The sequence below is a fragment of the Leptodactylus fuscus genome, chromosome 10 (genome assembly GCF_031893055.1).
Source record: "Leptodactylus fuscus isolate aLepFus1 chromosome 10, aLepFus1.hap2, whole genome shotgun sequence".
Lineage (NCBI taxonomy): Eukaryota > Metazoa > Chordata > Amphibia > Anura > Leptodactylidae > Leptodactylus > Leptodactylus fuscus.
Window position 1 is genome coordinate 11,810,314 of NC_134274.1, and position 19,333 is coordinate 11,829,646.

The 19,333-nt window shown below is 44.9% G+C and overlaps 1 protein-coding gene across 3 annotated transcripts in view; it reads right to left on the reverse strand.

Moving 5' to 3' along the window:
- UROS (uroporphyrinogen III synthase) overlaps positions 1-19,333 on the reverse strand; it is a 22,182-nt gene continuing 2,849 nt past the window's right edge. For 2 of the 3 annotated variants that reach the window (XM_075288285.1, XM_075288284.1), the window contains exons 2-10: positions 17,893-17,969; positions 15,603-15,686; positions 14,782-14,872; positions 11,197-11,271; positions 7,567-7,641; positions 4,287-4,370; positions 2,457-2,539; positions 1,066-1,167; positions 1-209 (exon numbers count right to left, since the gene is read on the reverse strand). In XM_075288285.1, the coding sequence (XP_075144386.1) occupies positions 78-209; positions 1,066-1,167; positions 2,457-2,539; positions 4,287-4,370; positions 7,567-7,641; positions 11,197-11,271; positions 14,782-14,872; positions 15,603-15,686; positions 17,893-17,969 (803 nt within the window). In that variant the 3' untranslated portion in view covers positions 1-77. The remainder of the gene's footprint in view (positions 210-1,065; positions 1,168-2,456; positions 2,540-4,286; positions 4,371-7,566; positions 7,642-11,196; positions 11,272-14,781; positions 14,873-15,602; positions 15,687-17,892; positions 17,970-19,333) is intronic. The other variant, XM_075288286.1, reaches the window with a different exon arrangement.

The window sequence follows — 19,333 nt, forward strand, 5'->3', positions numbered from 1 at the left end:
ATTATAAGGAATTTGAAAAAAAAAAAAAAGCTAAAACAAAAAATACAAAACACATTCACGTTTTGTGAGCACCAAATTCATTTCTGTTGCCTGTGAATGGTCTCCAGTCCCTCCGCCAGGTCCTGTGGCGTGGAGTTCTTTGCTGTGCAGCTAACAGTCAGGCCTTCTGCCACCATGGCCTCGGATGTGGTTGGTCCAATTGAAGCAAACTGGAGTGGAATAAAAACACAGGGACACAGATGAAGGGATTTACTAGGGGGAGGGGGGTCTCCATCAATCCTATGTACAGGGGTACCCTGTCCTCCACTCCTGGCAGATGGGGGGGCTGTAAATAAGGGAAACCGGCAAGGATATGAAAGTGACTTCTAGAGCTAAGTGGTTCCATGGGCAGAATTTTGCGAATCCTCTGACTGTTAACATACGCGCCAACAGCAAGGACTGATGCCACCGACTTTTTCAGCCTTACATTAGGATCTCACGGTCATGCTGCAACTAGTAATAGTGAGTGGTCATGCTGAAATCCAGGATATTTGTGTTTTTAGTGACTGCCTTGTCACTGTCATTATCTTGCAACATGGCCATATCCACTATTATTAGTTGCGATTTACCAGCACGACATTGTGATCTTAATGTTGCATAGTCTAAGCTACCCTGGTGTAAAGGAGTCACAAAATCCTGGTAAATGCCACGTGTACACTTACAGGTATCAATATCTGAATAGCGAGGGGTCACTTCACAGGCCATGTGACATCACATAGCCTGTTTACAGCTCAGTCCCATTCAGGTAAATATCAAGCACAGCCGATGTACAATGTACGGTACTGTGCTTGGTATGACGTTCTTCTCCCTGAACGCTGTGGTCTCTTTAACCATCTGATCTGCGGTGGTCCGGGGTATCAGGATAGGATAGGTCATCAACTCATATCTCCAAGAAAACCCCTTTCGTGGGCATACCCTGCAGCCACTACCTGAGTGCGGTGCGATATGTTGGGCTGGTACATATAGGATCCACTGCTTATACGGGTGTGACCTACAACCAGTACTGTACAATTACTTCACATTTACCTTAATTTCATTTATTCTGTCACTGGACAGTTCTTGGAGAAGTTTGAGGCAAAACTTCACTCCTGATGGGCTGAAGAACACAACGCTTCCTGGGATACCTTCCTAAAGAATAGCGAAGGGGAAAAAAAACAAATTGAAAAAAACAAATCCATATTAGGGGGCATTCACATGGAGTAACGCCGGGCGTGTATCACAGCCGTACAAGCCGGCATTACGGCAGACTGCCAAACACTTCCCATTCACTTCAATGGGAGAGCTCGTAACAGCAGCGTTTACGAGCGCTCACATTGAAGTGAATGGGAAGTGTTCGGCAGTCTGCCGTAATGCCGGCGTGTACGGCTGTGATACATGCCCGGCGTTACTCTGTGTGAATGCCCCCTTAGATAGCAAATTTTCAGCGTAAAAACTTCTGTCTATCTTTCAAAAAGTTGACCTAATACAGTCAAGCGAATGCAAAGATCAGGGCGGGGATGCTATACAGCCGGATCCTTTTTATCTGACGTCAATTGGTAGTACACGTGAAATCCCATCAGAGGAACTCAGCGCTGTCAGTACTGAACCACTAAAAACCTTGTATATACATGCATGCTTGGTCTGGTCAAGTGTGCATGTTTTCTCAATGAGGAGAGGGAGAGTAAATCACTACTGGAAACCTTTGGCACCCACTAATCGTCCCTTAAAATAGAGGACTGGTCATGGAGAAACTCCATATGTCCGATCCTCAGGGAGGAGTCAGGACACCTCCATACACAATACAGTGGACTGTAGGGGGTGCACCTGAGCCTAAAAGCCTTATGAGGATCATACGATGCCTCTTCCCAATAGGAGGAGACCAGTACCATAAACAATACATTATAGTTGTGGGGGGGCTGGAGCTGTATACTATGTCCCGACCAGTCCCACCGAAACACACTGTTCTATGTAGTGCAGGAAGAAGGAGCGTCAAACAATGTCTTAAAGCTGAAACTGGCAGGCGGAGGCCCCTAGACAACTGCCCCTTTTGCCTTCCCCATCAGAAGCAAGGACTGTCAAGAGCAGATAACCCCCTTTTATTAATATTTTAGTGGTTTGGAAGACGTTACGGTTAGATTCGCATCCCTCGGTGGGAAATATTTTGGAAATAATAAAGCGAGCGTTTATATTCGCCTCCGAGTAATGGTTATAGACCTTCAGACAAAATATAATAGAATTCAGCGACTATTCCCCTAGTCATTAAAAAAGATAAACCGCGAGCTACCCAACAAGCGCTGACAAAATTGATCTGCAGATTCGGAGGATTACAAGACACAGCGGTAGGTTTTTTTTTTCTTCTTCTTTTTTTTTTTTTTATGGGGGAAGTAAAACTGGAACATTTATTAGGAGTTGTAATGTGGAGCGGTTAACATGAATACCTTGGTGAAATAATCTGTCAGACAGGATGCTATATCGGGATGCTGGGCCGTCTGATAAACAGTAATGCTCTCCAGAGGTACATCTGTAATTAGAAAATAAAAATGTATTTCTATAAAACAGGCCGCCTCGTATCGCCGGGATATTACACAGACCTACACCTGCAATTTCACAGAATGGATATGACGGCTTCAATTGTATAGGCCACGTGCTGCTAGCCTTATGGAAATCTTCATATTACAATAAAGCGTTACTGGCGGGGAGGAAAGGCTCCATGGCGCTCATCAAAAAGTGAGAAACCCCCTGAGGACGGCTCCTATTATTATTCAAGTGCTGTATATATCGTAGCATAGAATTAGAAGCTGGCTTTTTATCCCAATAACAGCGCCACTCTTCTCTCTGTGGCCTGTGTCTGATACTGCGGCTCAGCCCAATTCCAGTGAATAGGAGGGAGCTGCAATATCATGACCCTTGTTAGACAGGGGTATGTCTGGCATCTAGAATCAGATAGACACGTAGGTCTCTATAGAAGCTGTATACACACTTTGGCTGAATAAAGTACACAGTACAACTACACTGGGGCCGATGTAGGGAGGGAACATGAAGCTGGGAGCGGAGATGGGGGGACAAGAAAATGGGGGAAGAGATGGGGGGACAAGAAACTGGGGGCAGAGATGGGGGGACAAGAAACTGGGGGCAGAGATGGGGGGACAAGAAACTGGGGGCAGAGATGGGGGCACAAGAAACTGGGGGAAGAGATGGGGGGGACAAGAAACTGGGGGCAGAGATGGGGGGACAAGAAACTGGGGGCAGAGATGGGGGGACAAGAAACTGGGGGCAGAGATGGGGGGACAAGAAACTGGGGGCAGAGATGGGGGCACAAGAAACTGGGGGAAGAGATGGGGGGGACAAGAAACTGGGGGCAGAGATGGGGGCACAAGAAACTGGGGGCAGAGATGGGGGGACAAGAAACTGGGGGCAGAGATGGGGGGACAAGAAACTGGGGGCAGAGATGGGGGGACAAGAAACTGGAGGCAGAGATGGGGGGACAAGAAACTGGGGGCAGAGATGGGGGGACAAGAAACTGGGGGCAGAGATGGGGGGACAAGAAACTGGGGGCAGAGATGGGGGGACAAGAAACTGGGGGCAGAGATGGGGGGACAAGAAACTGGGGGCAGAGATGGGGGCACAAGAAACTGGGGGAAGAGATGGGGGGGACAAGAAACTGGGGGCAGAGATGGGGGCACAAGAAACTGGGGGCAGAGATGGGGGGACAAGAAACTGGGGGCAGAGATGGGGGGACAAGAAACTGGGGGCAGAGATGGGGGGACAAGAAACTGGGGGCAGAGATGGGGGGACAAGAAACTGGGGGCAGAGATGGGGGGACAAGAAACTGGGGGCAGAGATGGGGGGACAAGAAACTGGGGGCAGAGATGGGGGCACAAGAAACTGGGGGAAGAGATGGGGGGACAAGAAACTGGGGGCAGAGATGGGGGGACAAGAAACTGGGGGCAGAGATGGGGGGGACAAGAAATATAAGCGGTTCAGCGCCACCGCCAACCCGCAGACGAAGTCGGGGGTTACTGCTAGTATATCTATATAGATATCTCTAGCGCCACCTGTCAGAAAGAAGCCATGCTATCAGGGTGGCTATCATTACACATTGTACTGTTTGGGTGGGTGATAGGCTTTTGGACAAGGACCTGGTGGGTACAGTTTCTCCTTGGGCATGAGGGTTCTTATTCAGAGTTCTTGGTAACATAAATGCATATGGGTACGTTATATATTCTGAAACCCTAAACAAAGCGCAACTTCATCATGTAGATACTCACTTTTTTCCTTTAGTCTTTTAGGAAGAACTTCCCTTTTTAAGGAACCACAGGGAAACAATATGGGGCCGGAGTATGATATTGGCTCTGAAAGAAAGAGGGTTGAAAACTTCAGCACAATGTACAATCATTTCGGAACAATATTCGGTGTGAATGACATGTATAACCTATGCACAGGACAGGGGAGAGGTGTCTGATCGTTGCGGGTCTGACTACTGGGACCCCCAGAGATCACAAAGACAAGAATTCACATACTGTATAAGTATGTACATGAACCCTACTGCCCATAGGTCTGTCTGTAACGGGAGGAGAAACCAGGATGATTAAGGAAATACATTATTAATGATGTCCTTAAGACGACACACATTCCAGTCACCACTTTGTCGGGCTATTACACGCCGCACAACTACAGTTCCTTTGATCTTCGCAGCCTCAAACACTTGATATCATTTAGAGGAAGGATCTGCAAGGTTCGATGTAACAAGTGCGATACATTTATGGAAGGCAAACGCTACAAGTGTATCTGGTTGTAAACTGTAGTGTTTATTCCACTGATCACAGGCAAGAGGAATGAGGAACTGCTTGTCACGCTACAAAATATTGATACAAAATTATTATTAAAAACAACAAAAATGCTGATTTTTCTCTCTGGATTCCACTCTGTCAAATCACAGGGGTTTCACAATGTCATATTCCCGGACTGGTCAGACAACAAGCAGATTTGCAAAAATAAACTAAGAAATAGCAAATTTGTTTAGTTTGTGTTTACAGCTATCATCATATAAAATAATGAGAATTTGGTTCATCTCATCCACACATTGCGGGGAAAAATAAAACAATCCGGAAAGGCGGCGTATGTAAGTTAGCAAAGGAAGGAATTCCATGACTGCAGGATCAGATGACACAGGGTTTGTGTAGTCTGTTACCGTGGAGATACATATGGTAGAATAACTTTTAATCTATACAATTTGCAAAGCTGCTTCCTCTTTCCAGTCTCAATGCACCGGAGCCCTTACGATACAACCACTCAGGGCCGGCTCCAGGTTTTTATGGGCCCTTGGGCGACAGAGCCTCAGTGGGCCCCCTTGTGGAGGAGACGGGAGTCGGGACACTGCGTGCCGCTGCGGGCGGACAAAGCGAGTGACGTCACACAGGAGCGCGGCGTCACCTACGCCATACCTCCCAACTTTTGAAGAGTAGAAAGAGGGACAAAATTGTGCCCCGCCCACTTTTATGTTGACTCCGCCCATTCTCATTCATTTTTCATGTGCTCCCACACAGTATAATCCTCCTACAGTCACCCATCAATTCTATGCTCCCCCTTCATCTCTGTCCCCAGGTTCATTCCGTTCTCCCCCCCTTCATCTGCCCCAGTCTCATGCCGTTCTCCCTCCCCTTCATCTTCCCCAGTGTCATGCCGTTCTCCCCCCCTTCATCTGCCCCAGTGTCATGCAGTTCTCCCCCCTTCATCTGCCCCAGTGTCATGTCGTTCTCCCCTCTTCATCTGCCCCAGTGCCATGCCGTTCTCCCCCCCTTCATCTGCCCCAGTGTCATGCCGTTCTTCCCCCTTCATCTGCCCCAGTGTCATGCTGTTCTCCCCCCCTTCATCTGCCCCAGTGCCATGCCGTTCTCCCCCCTTCATCTGCCCCAGTGTCATGCCGTTCTCCCCCCTTCATCTGCCCCAGTGTCATGTCGTTCTCCCCTCTTCATCTGCCCCAGTGTTATGCCGTTCTCCCCCCCTTCATCTGCCCCAGTGTCATGCCGTTCTCCCTCCCCTTCATCTTCCCCAGTGTCATGCCGTTCTCCCTCTCTTCATCTGCCCCAGTGTCATGCCGTTCTCCCCCCGTCATCTGCCCCAGTGTTATGCCGTTCTCCCCTCCTTCATCTGGCCCAGTGTCATGCCGTTCTCCCCCCTTCATCTGCCCCAGTGTCATGCTGTTCTCCCCCCTTCATCTGCCCCAGTGTCATGCCGTTCTCCCCCCCTTCATCTGCCCCAGTGTCATGCCGTTCGTCCCCCCCTTCATTTGCCCCCCGTTTCATGGGCCCCCTTCATTATGTTCCACCTTAATGTTTAAACACAAAACAAACACACTCAACTTCCAATGCTCCCCTGCCGCTCTCTCCACTTACATAGTTGTAGACCCGATGTGACGTCATCACATCGCGCCTACAAATGCAGAAGCCAGACCGCAGTGTTAAAGCAGGTGCTGAGCTGTGACAGCTACTGCTTTAATCGCCTATGTATTCAGTACATCGGCGTCCGACGGACACCAATGAGCTGAAATCAGGACAGGCAAGTGCTGGGGCGGGCAAGTGCCGGGGGGCCCCCAGAGGCTCTGTGGGCCTTGGCACTTGCCCGACTATGCCGTGTGCTGACGCCAGCCTTGCAACCACTGTACACATTTCAAAGAGACATTTTTGCACAGTAGACAACAATGACTCCGGTCCCCTCACGGAGCATCATTTCAGGACCAGACAAGGTAATTGACATGCCGCTCCGAGAAATTAAAATTGTGTTTCCTCTTGAAGAACAAAATCAACACATCAATGAAAAGTTCACACTGTTCTTTAAAAATCTACCGAGACGCAAGAGACCGGCGAGGCCCTTTATTCTGTATTTACCCAGGCCGAGGGTGCAGGCTTCACACCACAGCCTCCCAAAGCTGCTGAGTCTCAATCTGCGTCAATGAACATTAAAAAAAAATAAAAAAAAATCTTTTCTTTTTTTTATTTTGCTTCTTCAAAGTCGGCTTTGAAGTCTGCAGGTTGAGACGACCAGAGCGGCACAAAAAGGAGAAATTTAGAAGTCTCTGCTATGTTTTGTGTGATATAACTAAGTAACTGGACTAGAAAGTAAAGTAGTAAGTGACAGACGCTGGGATTGTGTGAGCTTTATAGCAAGACTACTGAATATTGGAGTCATTTAGGATACAAGGGTTGCATTAGCTGTCTCCAATGAAAGTGGCGCCATCCCAAGTCACTGTATTAAAAAACAAGCAGAGAACCGCACATTTTCTATTTATAAGGGGGGGCATACAGTGACACGTCAGAGGCTTCCGCTGGAAGTATGAGTTTGGGTATTATACCAATGTACTCCGACAACAGAACCGAAAACCAGAGCTGTCCTTGTTTTTTGCAGACTGAGTTGTACTTTACTAAGGTGCATTCTTGAGTATATAAACACCAGCAATTTTCTCATTTCTACAATATGACATCTCTAGAATGGTGCCCAATAATTATTATTTATTGTGTTTATTTCGTACATACAGCGGGATACACTTACTTGAACATATAAGGTCAGCGAGCTTCTCCGCATTACCAGATGCTTCTCCTTCCGAAGAAAGTCCAAGTTCACCAACTAGAAGACAAAATCCATAAGGGGTTCAATACTATGGACTGGGAAACTACAAAAATTACATTCAGGTCTATAAATGGATTGCCATGTCGCCTGACTCCGCATACATATGAACATTTAGACAAACAGGGCATGTGTTCTGTACGATCCAGAGAGTGAAAAGATTGGTCATACTGAAATCCAATTACCTGATCCTCATGTCCCCTGACATCTGATGTTGGGGGACAGTCGGGAGACCTCTATACAAATTAGAAAGTTGGTGGATATGGTCAATAGACATCTATCGCCAGCTTTACTAAGGCTGGGTTCACATCTACGTTGGAGACTTTGTCACAGTTTATGTTGAAAATCGTGGATGAAAAGTGTTGCAAGTCTGACTTTCTCAGTTTAAAAGAATGGACAGCGGACGGGTACAATTATGGACAATGGTGTCCGTTGCTCTGGTTCTCCGACAACGGACACCAATGTGAAAGTAGTCAAAGCCTCACAAAGTCCCGTTCTCAAATCGTAGATCTAAAACTATAAGCACGAGACAACCCTTGGCCTCACAGGAGCTCCACAATCTTATCAGGACTGGTATCCGCCGCCGATTAAATATTTAGGATATTCTAATTACCAGGCGATTAAACCGAGTTTCAGAGGGTTAAAAATAACACCAAACAGGTCTCTCGGGGAAGGCAATTTAGGTTTCATCTACTGAAACTCACCCTGGAAGTTAATGACGATATTAAACATTCATTGGAGGAGTGCGTAATGACAACATAGATCACGGCTTCCCTATTAAGGTGGCCAAGATTGAACTTAAAAGGTGAGGCGGTCAACAAATGTTTCTATTAAAAATTTTTTTAGAAAAATTCATGAGCAAAAGTACAGACGTTATATTTGTAGAGCAGATACTTTCTGGGTTTTGAAATACACCTTGAAAGTTTGAGAAGTCGTGGTAGCTCGTATAGTTGCTCGATAGGGATTTTGCCCTAGTGGGGAGAATATTTGGCTATACTGGTGACGGTATAGAATCATGTTATGTAGAAAGATCAATGTTATCCTAATAAAGTGATCCAATCGGGTGACAGAGAGTTACAGCAGCAGATAGATTTTTTGAGCCACCAGGAACAAAAGGCACCCATGCTAAATGTAACATAGTAAGGGCTTGTTCACACGGGGGAACGGTGGGGCAGATTTTGACATTGAGAGTGATGCGGGGAGCCACGTCACTCTCGGGTCAAAACCCACCTGCCATGACTGTCGCGGCTTCCCCCTCCAGAGTTGGCTCAAATAAATGGGCCGACTCCGGAGGTTGCTGCAACATGCCGCTAACGTAAAAAAAGAACGCTAGTGGTCTCCATAGACCACCATTGTATGGAGGCAGATTTTGAGGCGAAGTCCGCTGTCAAAATCCGCCTCCTTGCCCCTGTGTGAACTAGCCCTTAGCTTCTAAAGCAGAATATATACAGTATATCTAATATAGATGTGTGTATATAAATACATATATATGTATATATACATATGTGTATATGTGCATGTATAAATTGACATTTTTAAGCCTACTTGAGCCACTATGTAAGATAGTACTATGACTAGTAAGGTATCTAGGAGCAGAATACCTCCGTATATATCTGAAGGCTTATTCTGTTGAAGAGCAGAATACAACTATCCAAAAGGGTGACAGCAAATGCCATTAAAACAGCAGGTAGAGTTTTTGGGCCACCAGGAACAAAAGGCACCCACACCTATGTAACACAGTAAGCTTCTAGTGCAGAATGCACATTTGTATGTTGCATCCCACGATTGTTTATTTTCTGTTGGATAACAGAATACAGCTATCTAACAGTGAGTACTATTACAGCAGCAGGTGGCCTTTTTGAGCCTGCTTGAGCCACCAGGAACAAAAGGCATCCATAAAAATGTAAGACAGTAATATATTGAATGAGACACCCATACGCAATGCTCCTAGCGCAGAATACTTCCATAATAGGTAGCAGCCAGATTTATCTGGACTGAATAAAATTATATATGCCATATAGGAAACCAGAGGCAAACAAAAGGTAGAGTAGACTCCTCAGTCACCTCTATGGGAGCAATATACAGAACGGCATGTGTGTTCCTATGCTTAAGAAAGGGCCCGAATTGCTCTGCCCTTGACTTTGCTCTGCTGACTTCAGCAGGATTTCTGATGTGCATCGGCTTTCTGGACACACTCGGAAATAACAAAAAAAAAAAAAAAAAACAACTGAGAAAATCAAAGTAAGAAGCGTTGCTGTAGAAACATCAGACCTGTAATTTGGCTGCAAGCCTCAGTGTTCTTAGTAGCTGCACAAAAATGTTGAAATGTCAGAGAAGTACATCAGCCTTCAGCCTTCCTAAACACTGACTTGTGTTGTCTATTACGGGGCCGCCGCTCTGCAATGTCAGCACTGGCTCCCGGCCCGGCTACTGCTCTGAGAATTGGAAGGGGGAGAGAGAGAGCATTGCTATCTTAGAGCTCCCTGATACTGTAAGTCACACATAGGCGTATAATATGACTGAAGTAGAACACAGAGGTGACAGCTTTATAGCGCGTCTTTAAAAGGGACATAAAACAGCCTGTGCGGAAGAGTTAGTAGTGGTTAGAAAACAAATTAACTCTGCCAGGCTATGGCGCCATGTACAGATCAAGGGCAGAAGAGGATACTGCAGAAAATAGACAAAAATTGCTCCCCCCGTACCTCTAGAAAAATCCATTATTTACCCCAATAAGCAAACCCTGCAACATTTACATGGACGCTGCGGAATAAAATGGAGAAGAGATTGTTATCCCCTCCGAAATATTATGCAGATGACATCTGCCACTCTGTGACTTATTGTGAATAATGGATGGATAGGACGCCTCCATCAATAATGGAGGACATGAGATGGGATGATGTATGGGCATGAGGAGTATTTAGATAGGATGTGTATACAGCTGTGAGGTGGAGAATCAGCAGGCGGCACCTCGCGGAGTAAGGAGACACGGAGGTTACAACATCTCATTTCTCAAAGTTAAAGAGGTTGTCTGCTTTTCTGACATATATCAGATCCCTCGTTCTGGACTTTTCTTATACAGGACATCTACAAGAGTATTAATTGGATCCAGCATGTCCACAGGATAGGTGATCAGTATGTGAAATGTGGGGGTCTAACACCCGGACCCCGCACAGATCAGCTGTTGCAACAGCCTCGGAATACTGTTAGTGGATGGGCAATGCTGCTCCTATTCAAGGAATTACCTAAACTGATACACTGTAACGAAACAACATCTCTAGTCCACGATGAATAAGAATTCTACACACTATCATGTATCTTGATAACCTGGACTGTTTTAAATTTAGTGGGTTTTTTTGTTATTTTTTTTTTTGGAGAGGGGGAGGACTCAGTCCATTGTTCATTCCAAGGCAGACACTTATAGGGTACTATACAGGTACGTTGTACATAAAGGTGCTTATAGTCAGTTGCCCTACAGGCAAGCGCCAGACACCCAATGGTCCCTTTTGTTTGATGGTGTTGAGTTTCAGTACAGCCCAGACCCTCATGACTACTTACCCAGGGCAGCAGTGGCTTTCCCCACCACATAAATGTGCTTTGTATTCCATCTAGCTTTCAGGGAATGTTCCCAGGCTGAAAAAAAAATCAGGACAAGATTAAAACCAACTGTTAAAACTTGCAAAAAATTAAAAGCAAATTTGCCGTGTACTAGCCGAGTGAAAAGAAGGAAGATAAAAGACTTTAGCCTCAAATAGAAATAAGACCTGTCCTGAGTTTTGTGACTCTTGGATCCGTAGAATACACGGTAGCATGCATGTGCCCATAGAAATGAATGCGTTAGTGTACTATCTGTGAAAAACCCGGATTGCAAATGGTCGTGTGCATGGGCCCTAAGAGAACAAAATTTTGGCCAGATTGAAGTCCAACACAACCAATCCTCTACCCTGACATCACATTAGATGATCACTCTGAGATCTGTGGTTTTGTGAGATGTCCATCGAATCGATAGGACCGGCTACTTTTGCATTCTTGTCCGTCCTAGACCTGAGCCTGTAGGTTCTGCTCCCTTCCTGGCCCTAACTCTCCATGTTTACAGGTTTATTTTCCTGTTACTTAATTCTATTACCCCAGGTCTCGTTTTCTATTTGCAGACTTAATGCTTTTATGGCTTATAAAAAAACAGAGAACGGGAAAGGGGGGAGTCCTATCAATGCCAGCGGCTAATTTTGTGCAAAAAGGTTGTAATAACCCTGTACGACATATTAGTAATGATTAAAGATTTCATGGAGAGCGATTCCTCAGCTTAAAAATCAAAAGCCTAATTAAAACTGTAAATGTGACGGCGATATTACATTATCCGAGGAGGCTCATTTACAATCATTCCTGGAGTGGGACATTACACGTGAAAACAAAACGCTCCTATCTTTATTTAATTAGGAGCTGACAACGCTGGTTTACTGGAAATTTTGCCAAGTACGGAGGGCATGGGGCGGCCTCGGACAATACAGTTTATATCAGGGCGACTTTCTTCATTACACCTAATAACTAGTATAGGGAAGGCCCACGCAGTATACAATGACAGGTCAGTTCATGAGAAATGGGTTGTGCCATTAAGGACACTTATCCTTTATCCCACAGGTCAGGAGATAAGTGTATGATCACTGGGGGTCCGACTTCTGGGTCCCAATGTGATCAGGGAGAGCAAAAGTTCCCCTAATACCTCCTAATAAATGGAGCTCTGTGTGCTCGTGTGACCGGTGCTATGAGGTTGCTGGGACTGTAACCTCCGTGAGCCCCAGCAGCCTCATAGAAGTGAATGGAGTGCAGCTAATGCAAGCACACTGAAGGCTTTAGGTGGACTTTCATTTTTATGATTACTGCGAGATCCAGAATACAGTGTTTTTTGTTGCAGGTTTTGCTGCGATTATTTGAAAAAAAGTCAGGAGCAGCAAAATCTGCAATAAAACACCCCTGCATTTCCTGCAACATGGGGCCACAGCCTAAAGCAGTTTTCCAGGTTTATCGATAGGTCATCATTTTAAAATTAGTCGGCGACCCCTTCTGATCAGCTGTTCGAGACTGCAGTGTTTGGAGAAGTGCTGAGGCCTCTTTACACAAAACCAAGCATAGCACTATGTATTGTATAGTGGCTGTGCTCGGTATTACAGCTCAGCCGCATTCACTTGAATGGGACTGAACTGTGAGCGAGTCATGTGACCATTCTACGTAACATCACATGGCCTGGGAAGTGAGAATAGCTGATCCACAGGGGGCACTAGTGTTGGCTCCCTGCTATTCAATTGATGACATATCTTAATGGACTGGGTTTGTCTTGATGAGATGAGCCCTTTAAAGGGGATATAAAGGGATGTTTATTTTACTTACTTCCTATGGGTTTCTTGCATGCTCTGGGTTCTGGGCTGGTTCTGACTACGGGACACGAGACTGGAAGTCCGAGATTCCAGACTTCGTACATTAACGCTCATCTATCTCTGACATATCAGGAGATCACTGTGACAGGATTCACCCTTTAAACAACACATAAAAACCTAAAATCCTGTGTTTGGTTACAAATACTATTTACAGTCTTGCAGGGTGATAAACTCATTTATTCCTTGGAGAGCTCAGTAAACTTGGCTATTACTGGGAGTCGGGATTGGATGCCAGCAAAGTGCTGGAGGTACTTAAAGAACATTGAATTAACACGGTCAATTAAAAAAAGGTCCTTAGCTAAAGTGATTGAAACACAAGGAAAAAAAAACCAAAAAAAAACACACAATACACAGAGAGAGTTCTCGGATTGACTCAATTCACAAGGCAGGGTAATTGTCGACTGGAAATGTACCCCATGTATTTAAACAGATGGCATCAATCCCTGGTGAAACCATGCTGATCATGTAAACAAGCGTCAGCCGAGGGAGGAAGCAGAAGAGCTGCGGACAGATGATGAGACAACAAATTGTAATACCCCCCCCCCCCCCCCCCTCCGTCAAACAAGGCGCAGGCAGTACAAGAGACGTCTCTATTCCCTGTATTAGACAGCGCTCGTTGCACAAGTATCTGAACAATGTGGCCTTCTGTGCCAATGGTTGTAATTCACGTGACAGATAGTACTATCTTCCTGTTCATCCCTAGAAATAATGTTGGCACAGATAGTACTGCCTCCCTGCCTTCTCAATAAATTAAAGAGGTTGTGCAGTTATGGACACTTAACCTGTAACCACAAGACAGGGCATACGTGTCCAATCACACAGGGCCTGTCCTCAAGGTGCCCCACTGACCAAAAGTCCCCTAAAGCCTCCTTGCATTCACTTCCAGTAAATGGAGCACCGCTCATGCAAGTGCACTGACACTCCATTCATGAGGGGGCTTTAGGGGGACTTTCAGTCCTTCGTTCTCAATGGGAGACCCAGCGGTTGGGCCAACAGCGAATGGACACTTATCCCCTATCCTGTGAGTAGGCGTTAAGTGTCCATAACTACACAACCCCTTTCAGTTGCCAAAGTACTGCCATCCCTCTTATCCCATAGTATTACATTCCTGCCTTTCCATTCTTTTGCAGTAAGCAGCAATTATACTGCATCCCTATCTCTTGCAATAAACTCCATAGACACAGATAGTACTGCTTCCTTGTTTCGTCTAGCTGTTTAAGAACAGCTAGTAATGGCTACCTGCCCCTTCCAATAAAGTGTTACGTCAATGCCTCTCCATAAATATATGATGCAGGCAAAACGTAGTAGTGCTTCTGTTTCTCACCATACCTAATATAGGCACAGATAGTACTACCTCCAAGTCTACCCAGTACATTAGACATAGCTAGTACTGCTTTCCTGTCTCTCCCAATAAATCATTCAGACTCAGTTGACCTGTCTCTTCTTGTAAGTGATAAAGGGTCACATAGTTCTGATCCCAATCTCTCCCAATTTATGAAGGCCCAGATATTACCATCTTCCTATGCTGCCACAGATAGCATAGGCTTGGCTATACCTGCAAACTACACTATATAGTAAACTCTCTGTCCTGACCGGTAAATAACAGCGGCTCATCTGCTACTACATCCCTATTGTCAGTAAAATAAGTGACCACTTGTCACATTAAAGTAAAGGTCAGCACTTTATGTTTATCGCGAATCTCTGAACTCACCTTCTTTATTAATCCCCAAACACAATCTGACAGCTTCCACCGCCCTCGGACTGGTGAAAATAAGACCTTCGTAATTTTCTGGATGAGCAAGCTTATGAGAAAAAAACCCAACAAATTTCAGACTGAGGTCTACAAAATCTACGCACGTGACGCAAATCTACAAATTCCGACACACTCCCTTTAAATCAGTTTATATAATGTCCCCATTAGTTGATCTAATGATAGAGTTGGGTGACATCACTCATAGTATTGTAATGGGAGACCCTTTGGTGGTGGTCACCCAGCTTTTTCACACTCCTGAATGGTAAGTCTGCCCAAGTAAGCAGCAATATAAGATTCAGGAATGCGTTACTGTGTAAAATGGAAAGATTTGCCATTTGGAAATCTGTGAAAGATGGGTGATGGAACGTGTGGGACTGTAATAGAGACATTCAGTGTTTGTCACCCAGCTTTTCTAGACTCCTGAATGACAAATCTGCCTCATTATGCAGCTATATATGATCCAGGGTCTAGGAAGCATAGAGGACGCTCACTGCAGGGACGTATGGCAGCCATGATGATGAAGATATCGCTATATTATATTCCCATGTGTAAAATATCTAAAACAGTAACACCTGTCTATAATCCTATCATCCAACGTGCCTGGTGTTTATGGCGGCATGGTGCTAGGGGGGATTCATTATATCAGCGTGTAACCCTTTGTGTGGCCGATAGGGATATTACAGTAAATATTAGGTTATGGGACACTTAATCCACAGCATAAAGCTAATGACAAAGGAAAACTGGATTAAGCGCAGTAATAGAATAAGGTGAGATTATACCTTGTCAGAGAGATGCTCCAGGGACACAAATGTGAAGGATAACACTGGGATTAGTGTGGCCTGATATCCATGTGATGACAGCTCCTAGGAAGGAGATAAATCATGGTAATTTATGCATTTCAAGACCTTAATGAAACAAAGGCTCAGCGCATTTTCCTTTGCATAGTCTCAGTAGAAAACGGACAGGAACGCAGAAGGAATTTGTCATATTATGGCTGTACAATGAAGACTTACCTACATATGGTATATGTATAAATAGGTATACAATGCCTACAAGTAGTATTCAACCCCCTGCAGATTTAGCAGGTTTGATAAGATGCAAATAAGTTAGAGCCTTCAAACTTCAAACAAGAGCAGGATTTATTAACAGATGCATAAATCTTACAAACCAAAAAGTTATGTTGCTCAGTTAAATTGTAATAAATGTTAAACATAAAAGTGTGGGTCAATTATTATTCAACCCCTAGGTGTAATATTTTGTGGAATAACCCTTGTTTGCAATTCCAGCTAATAATCGTCTTTTATAAGACCTGATCAGGCCGGCACAGGTCTCTGGAGTTATCTTGGCCCACTCCTCCATGCAGATTTTCTCCAAGTTATCTAGGTTCTTTGGGTGTCTCATGTGGACTTTAATCTTGAGCTCCTTCCACAAGTTTTCAATTGGGTTAAGGTCAGGAGACTGACTAGGCCACTGCAACACCTTGATTTTTTCCCTCTTGAACCAGGCCTTGGTTTTCTTGGCTGTGTGCTTTGGGTCTTGTCTTGTTGGAAGATGAAATGACGACCCATCTTAAGATACTTGATGGAGGAGCGGAGGTTCTTGGTCAAAATCTCCAGGTAGGCCGTGCTATCCATTTTCCCATGGATGTGGACCAGATGGCCAGGCCCCTTGGCTGAGAAGCAGCCCCACAGCATAATGCTGCCACCACCATGCTTGACTGTAGGGATGGCATTCTTGGGGTCGTATGCAGTGCCATCCAGTCTCCAAACGTCACGTGTGTGGTTGGCACCAAAGATCTCGATCTTGGTCTCATCAGACCAGAGAACCTTGAACCAGTCTGTCTCAGAGTCCTCCAAGTGATCATGAGCAAACTGTAGACGAGCCTTGACATGACGCTTTGAAAGTAAAGGTACCTTACAGGCTCGTCTGGAACGGAGACCATTGCGGTGGAGTACGTTACTTATGGTATTGACTGAAACCAATGTCCCCACTGCCATGAGATCTTCCCGGAGCTCCTTCCTTGTTGTCCTTGGGTTAGCCTTTACTCTTCGGACAAGCCTGGCCTCGGCACGGGAGGAAACTTTCAAAGGCTGTCCAGGTCGTGGAAGGCTAACAGTAGTTCCATAAGCCTTCCACTTCCGGATGATGCTCCCAACAGTGGAGACAGGTAGGCCCAACTCCTTGGAAAGGGTTTTGTACCCCTTGCCAGCCTTGTGACCCTCCACCATCTTGTCTCTGATGGCCTTGGAATGCTCCTTTGTCTTTCCCATGTTGACCATGTATGAGTGCTGGTCACAAGTTTGGGGAGGGTTTTAAATAGTCAGAAAAGGCTGGAAAAAGAAATAATTAATCCAAACATGTGAAGCTCATTGTTCTTTGTGCCTGAACTACTTCTTAATACTTTAGGGGAACCAAACAGAATTCTGGTGGTTTGAGGGGTTGAATAATAAATGACCCTCTGAATAAACTTTTCACAATTTAAAAAAAAATTAAACAAAGAAATAACATTCTTTTTTGCTGCAGAGCATTTCACACTTCCAGGCTGATCTACAGTCCAAATGTCACAATGCCAAGTTAATTCCGAATGTGCAAACCTGCTAAATCTGCAGGGGGTCGAATACTACTTGTAGGCACTGTACATATGCTTAAGTATTGACACCTGTAAGACGCCCTAATAGAGGTGACCGGTCCTCTGTACATCTCCTTTAAGAGCTCATCCCCAGCTGTTTGGAGCCCTGTCTGCCACTGAGAGGCACCGATGAAGCAGACATGATACCACTAGGGGTATACATCCACCATGTATACAGAATACTTGCCAATTTTTGAGGAGAGACATAAGGGAGGCACCAAAGATGGAAACATTTTTTATGTCCTGTCCATTTATATAGGATATGCCCTCGCCCATACTATAGCACTGAATCACAAATAGTGTACATAATAATATATGGTAATATATAGTATAATATATAGTAATATATTATTATTATACATAATAGTAAATACATGCAGCAAAAAGGCGTAAAGTAATCGTGTGTAAAAGTTTTTTTAATTTTTTTTTACAGTACTCACCTGCACATAAGGATCTGAGGCTATGTCACCGCTTTTGGGGTCCTTCAGTAACAAAACTTTCATGATGCTGGTGAGGTCTGAAAAATACAATATCAGGTCACTATGAGCTCTGCAGCTTGTGCTGAATGGAGCGGTCTGTATCTCTAAATACCAACCAACTGTGGGTATATAGTGTATGTATGATGAGTAAGGGAAACCCTAAGGAGGGGCCGCTGATAAGACACCATGTGGTGCTCGCTGCAGGAGATATTGGAATGCATAGAAAATACACAGAGGTATGCTACTACTAACACCACAGACATGTCTTGTAGACCTCCGACCTCAATAATGGTGGGGGCTGATTAGACAAATCCCTCTTAGGCTGAGGCCGCACACTACAGAAAAGCTGCATGGTTTTTTTTTTCCGCTAATTTTGTTGCATTTTTTTTTTGCCCAATGCCAGCAATGGATATAGCAGAAGTGAGAAATATAAGGGTCAGTTCACACAGAGGAATCTGAGATGTTCTTCCAAATTCTGTTCCAGTGGAGCTTTCTGCAGCTGTGGGTTTGCACTGAGCTGTAATTCTGGTCTCTCTGACCGTACATTGAAACTAACATCACTGATATCTCTGGCACCAGGGCACAGACCTGCAAAACTGGCAATATCGCTGAATTTAGCTCATAGCTTTGCAGCAGTATACAATATGTCAAATAGTAGAGGACATGAAATTATTTTATGGGTAGGGAATAACTTGTGGATCACCCTATGGCTCAGACCTCACTGCCACCTGCCCTATTATGAATGGATCGGTGTAGGGCAGTACACACATCACTCCATTTATTTCAATGGGGACACCGGAGACAACTGCCCAACCACTGCTCCATTTTCTTCTCATGATTAGTGAGGGGTCTGAGCCTTCCATCCCCTTGTTGACCTGCAATTTATCCCCTATGTAATATTCAAATTATAAATTATTGAAGGTTTTGTCCAAGACTACATATTGAAGTCCTATATTTAGGACTGGTCATCAATATCAGATCATTGAGGGTCCGACACCCAATACCACTATCAACTAGCTAGTATCTGTACAGTATACGAAACTAGAAGCAGACCCCCTCATACACTGTGTAAAGGCCATGCTGAGCTCATGTCTCATACAAGTGATAAGCGCTATGGAATATGCTGGCGCTATACAAGTAATAAGAATAAGTGATACAATGAACTGACTGGAAATATTTGTAAGGGTATGTTCACGTGGAGGTTTCTGCAGGCGGATTTTGACATGGAATCCGCCTCAAAATCCACCTTCCATACATTTCAATGGGAGTCACTCGCAGTTTTATTCCGCTAGAGATTTTTTTCAGCTAGCAGACAAAAAAAAGCAGCATGCCCCTTCATCAGGCAGACTCCGCAGCTCGAGACTCCCTCCTGGTTAGGCCCATTCATCCGGGCCTAATCAGG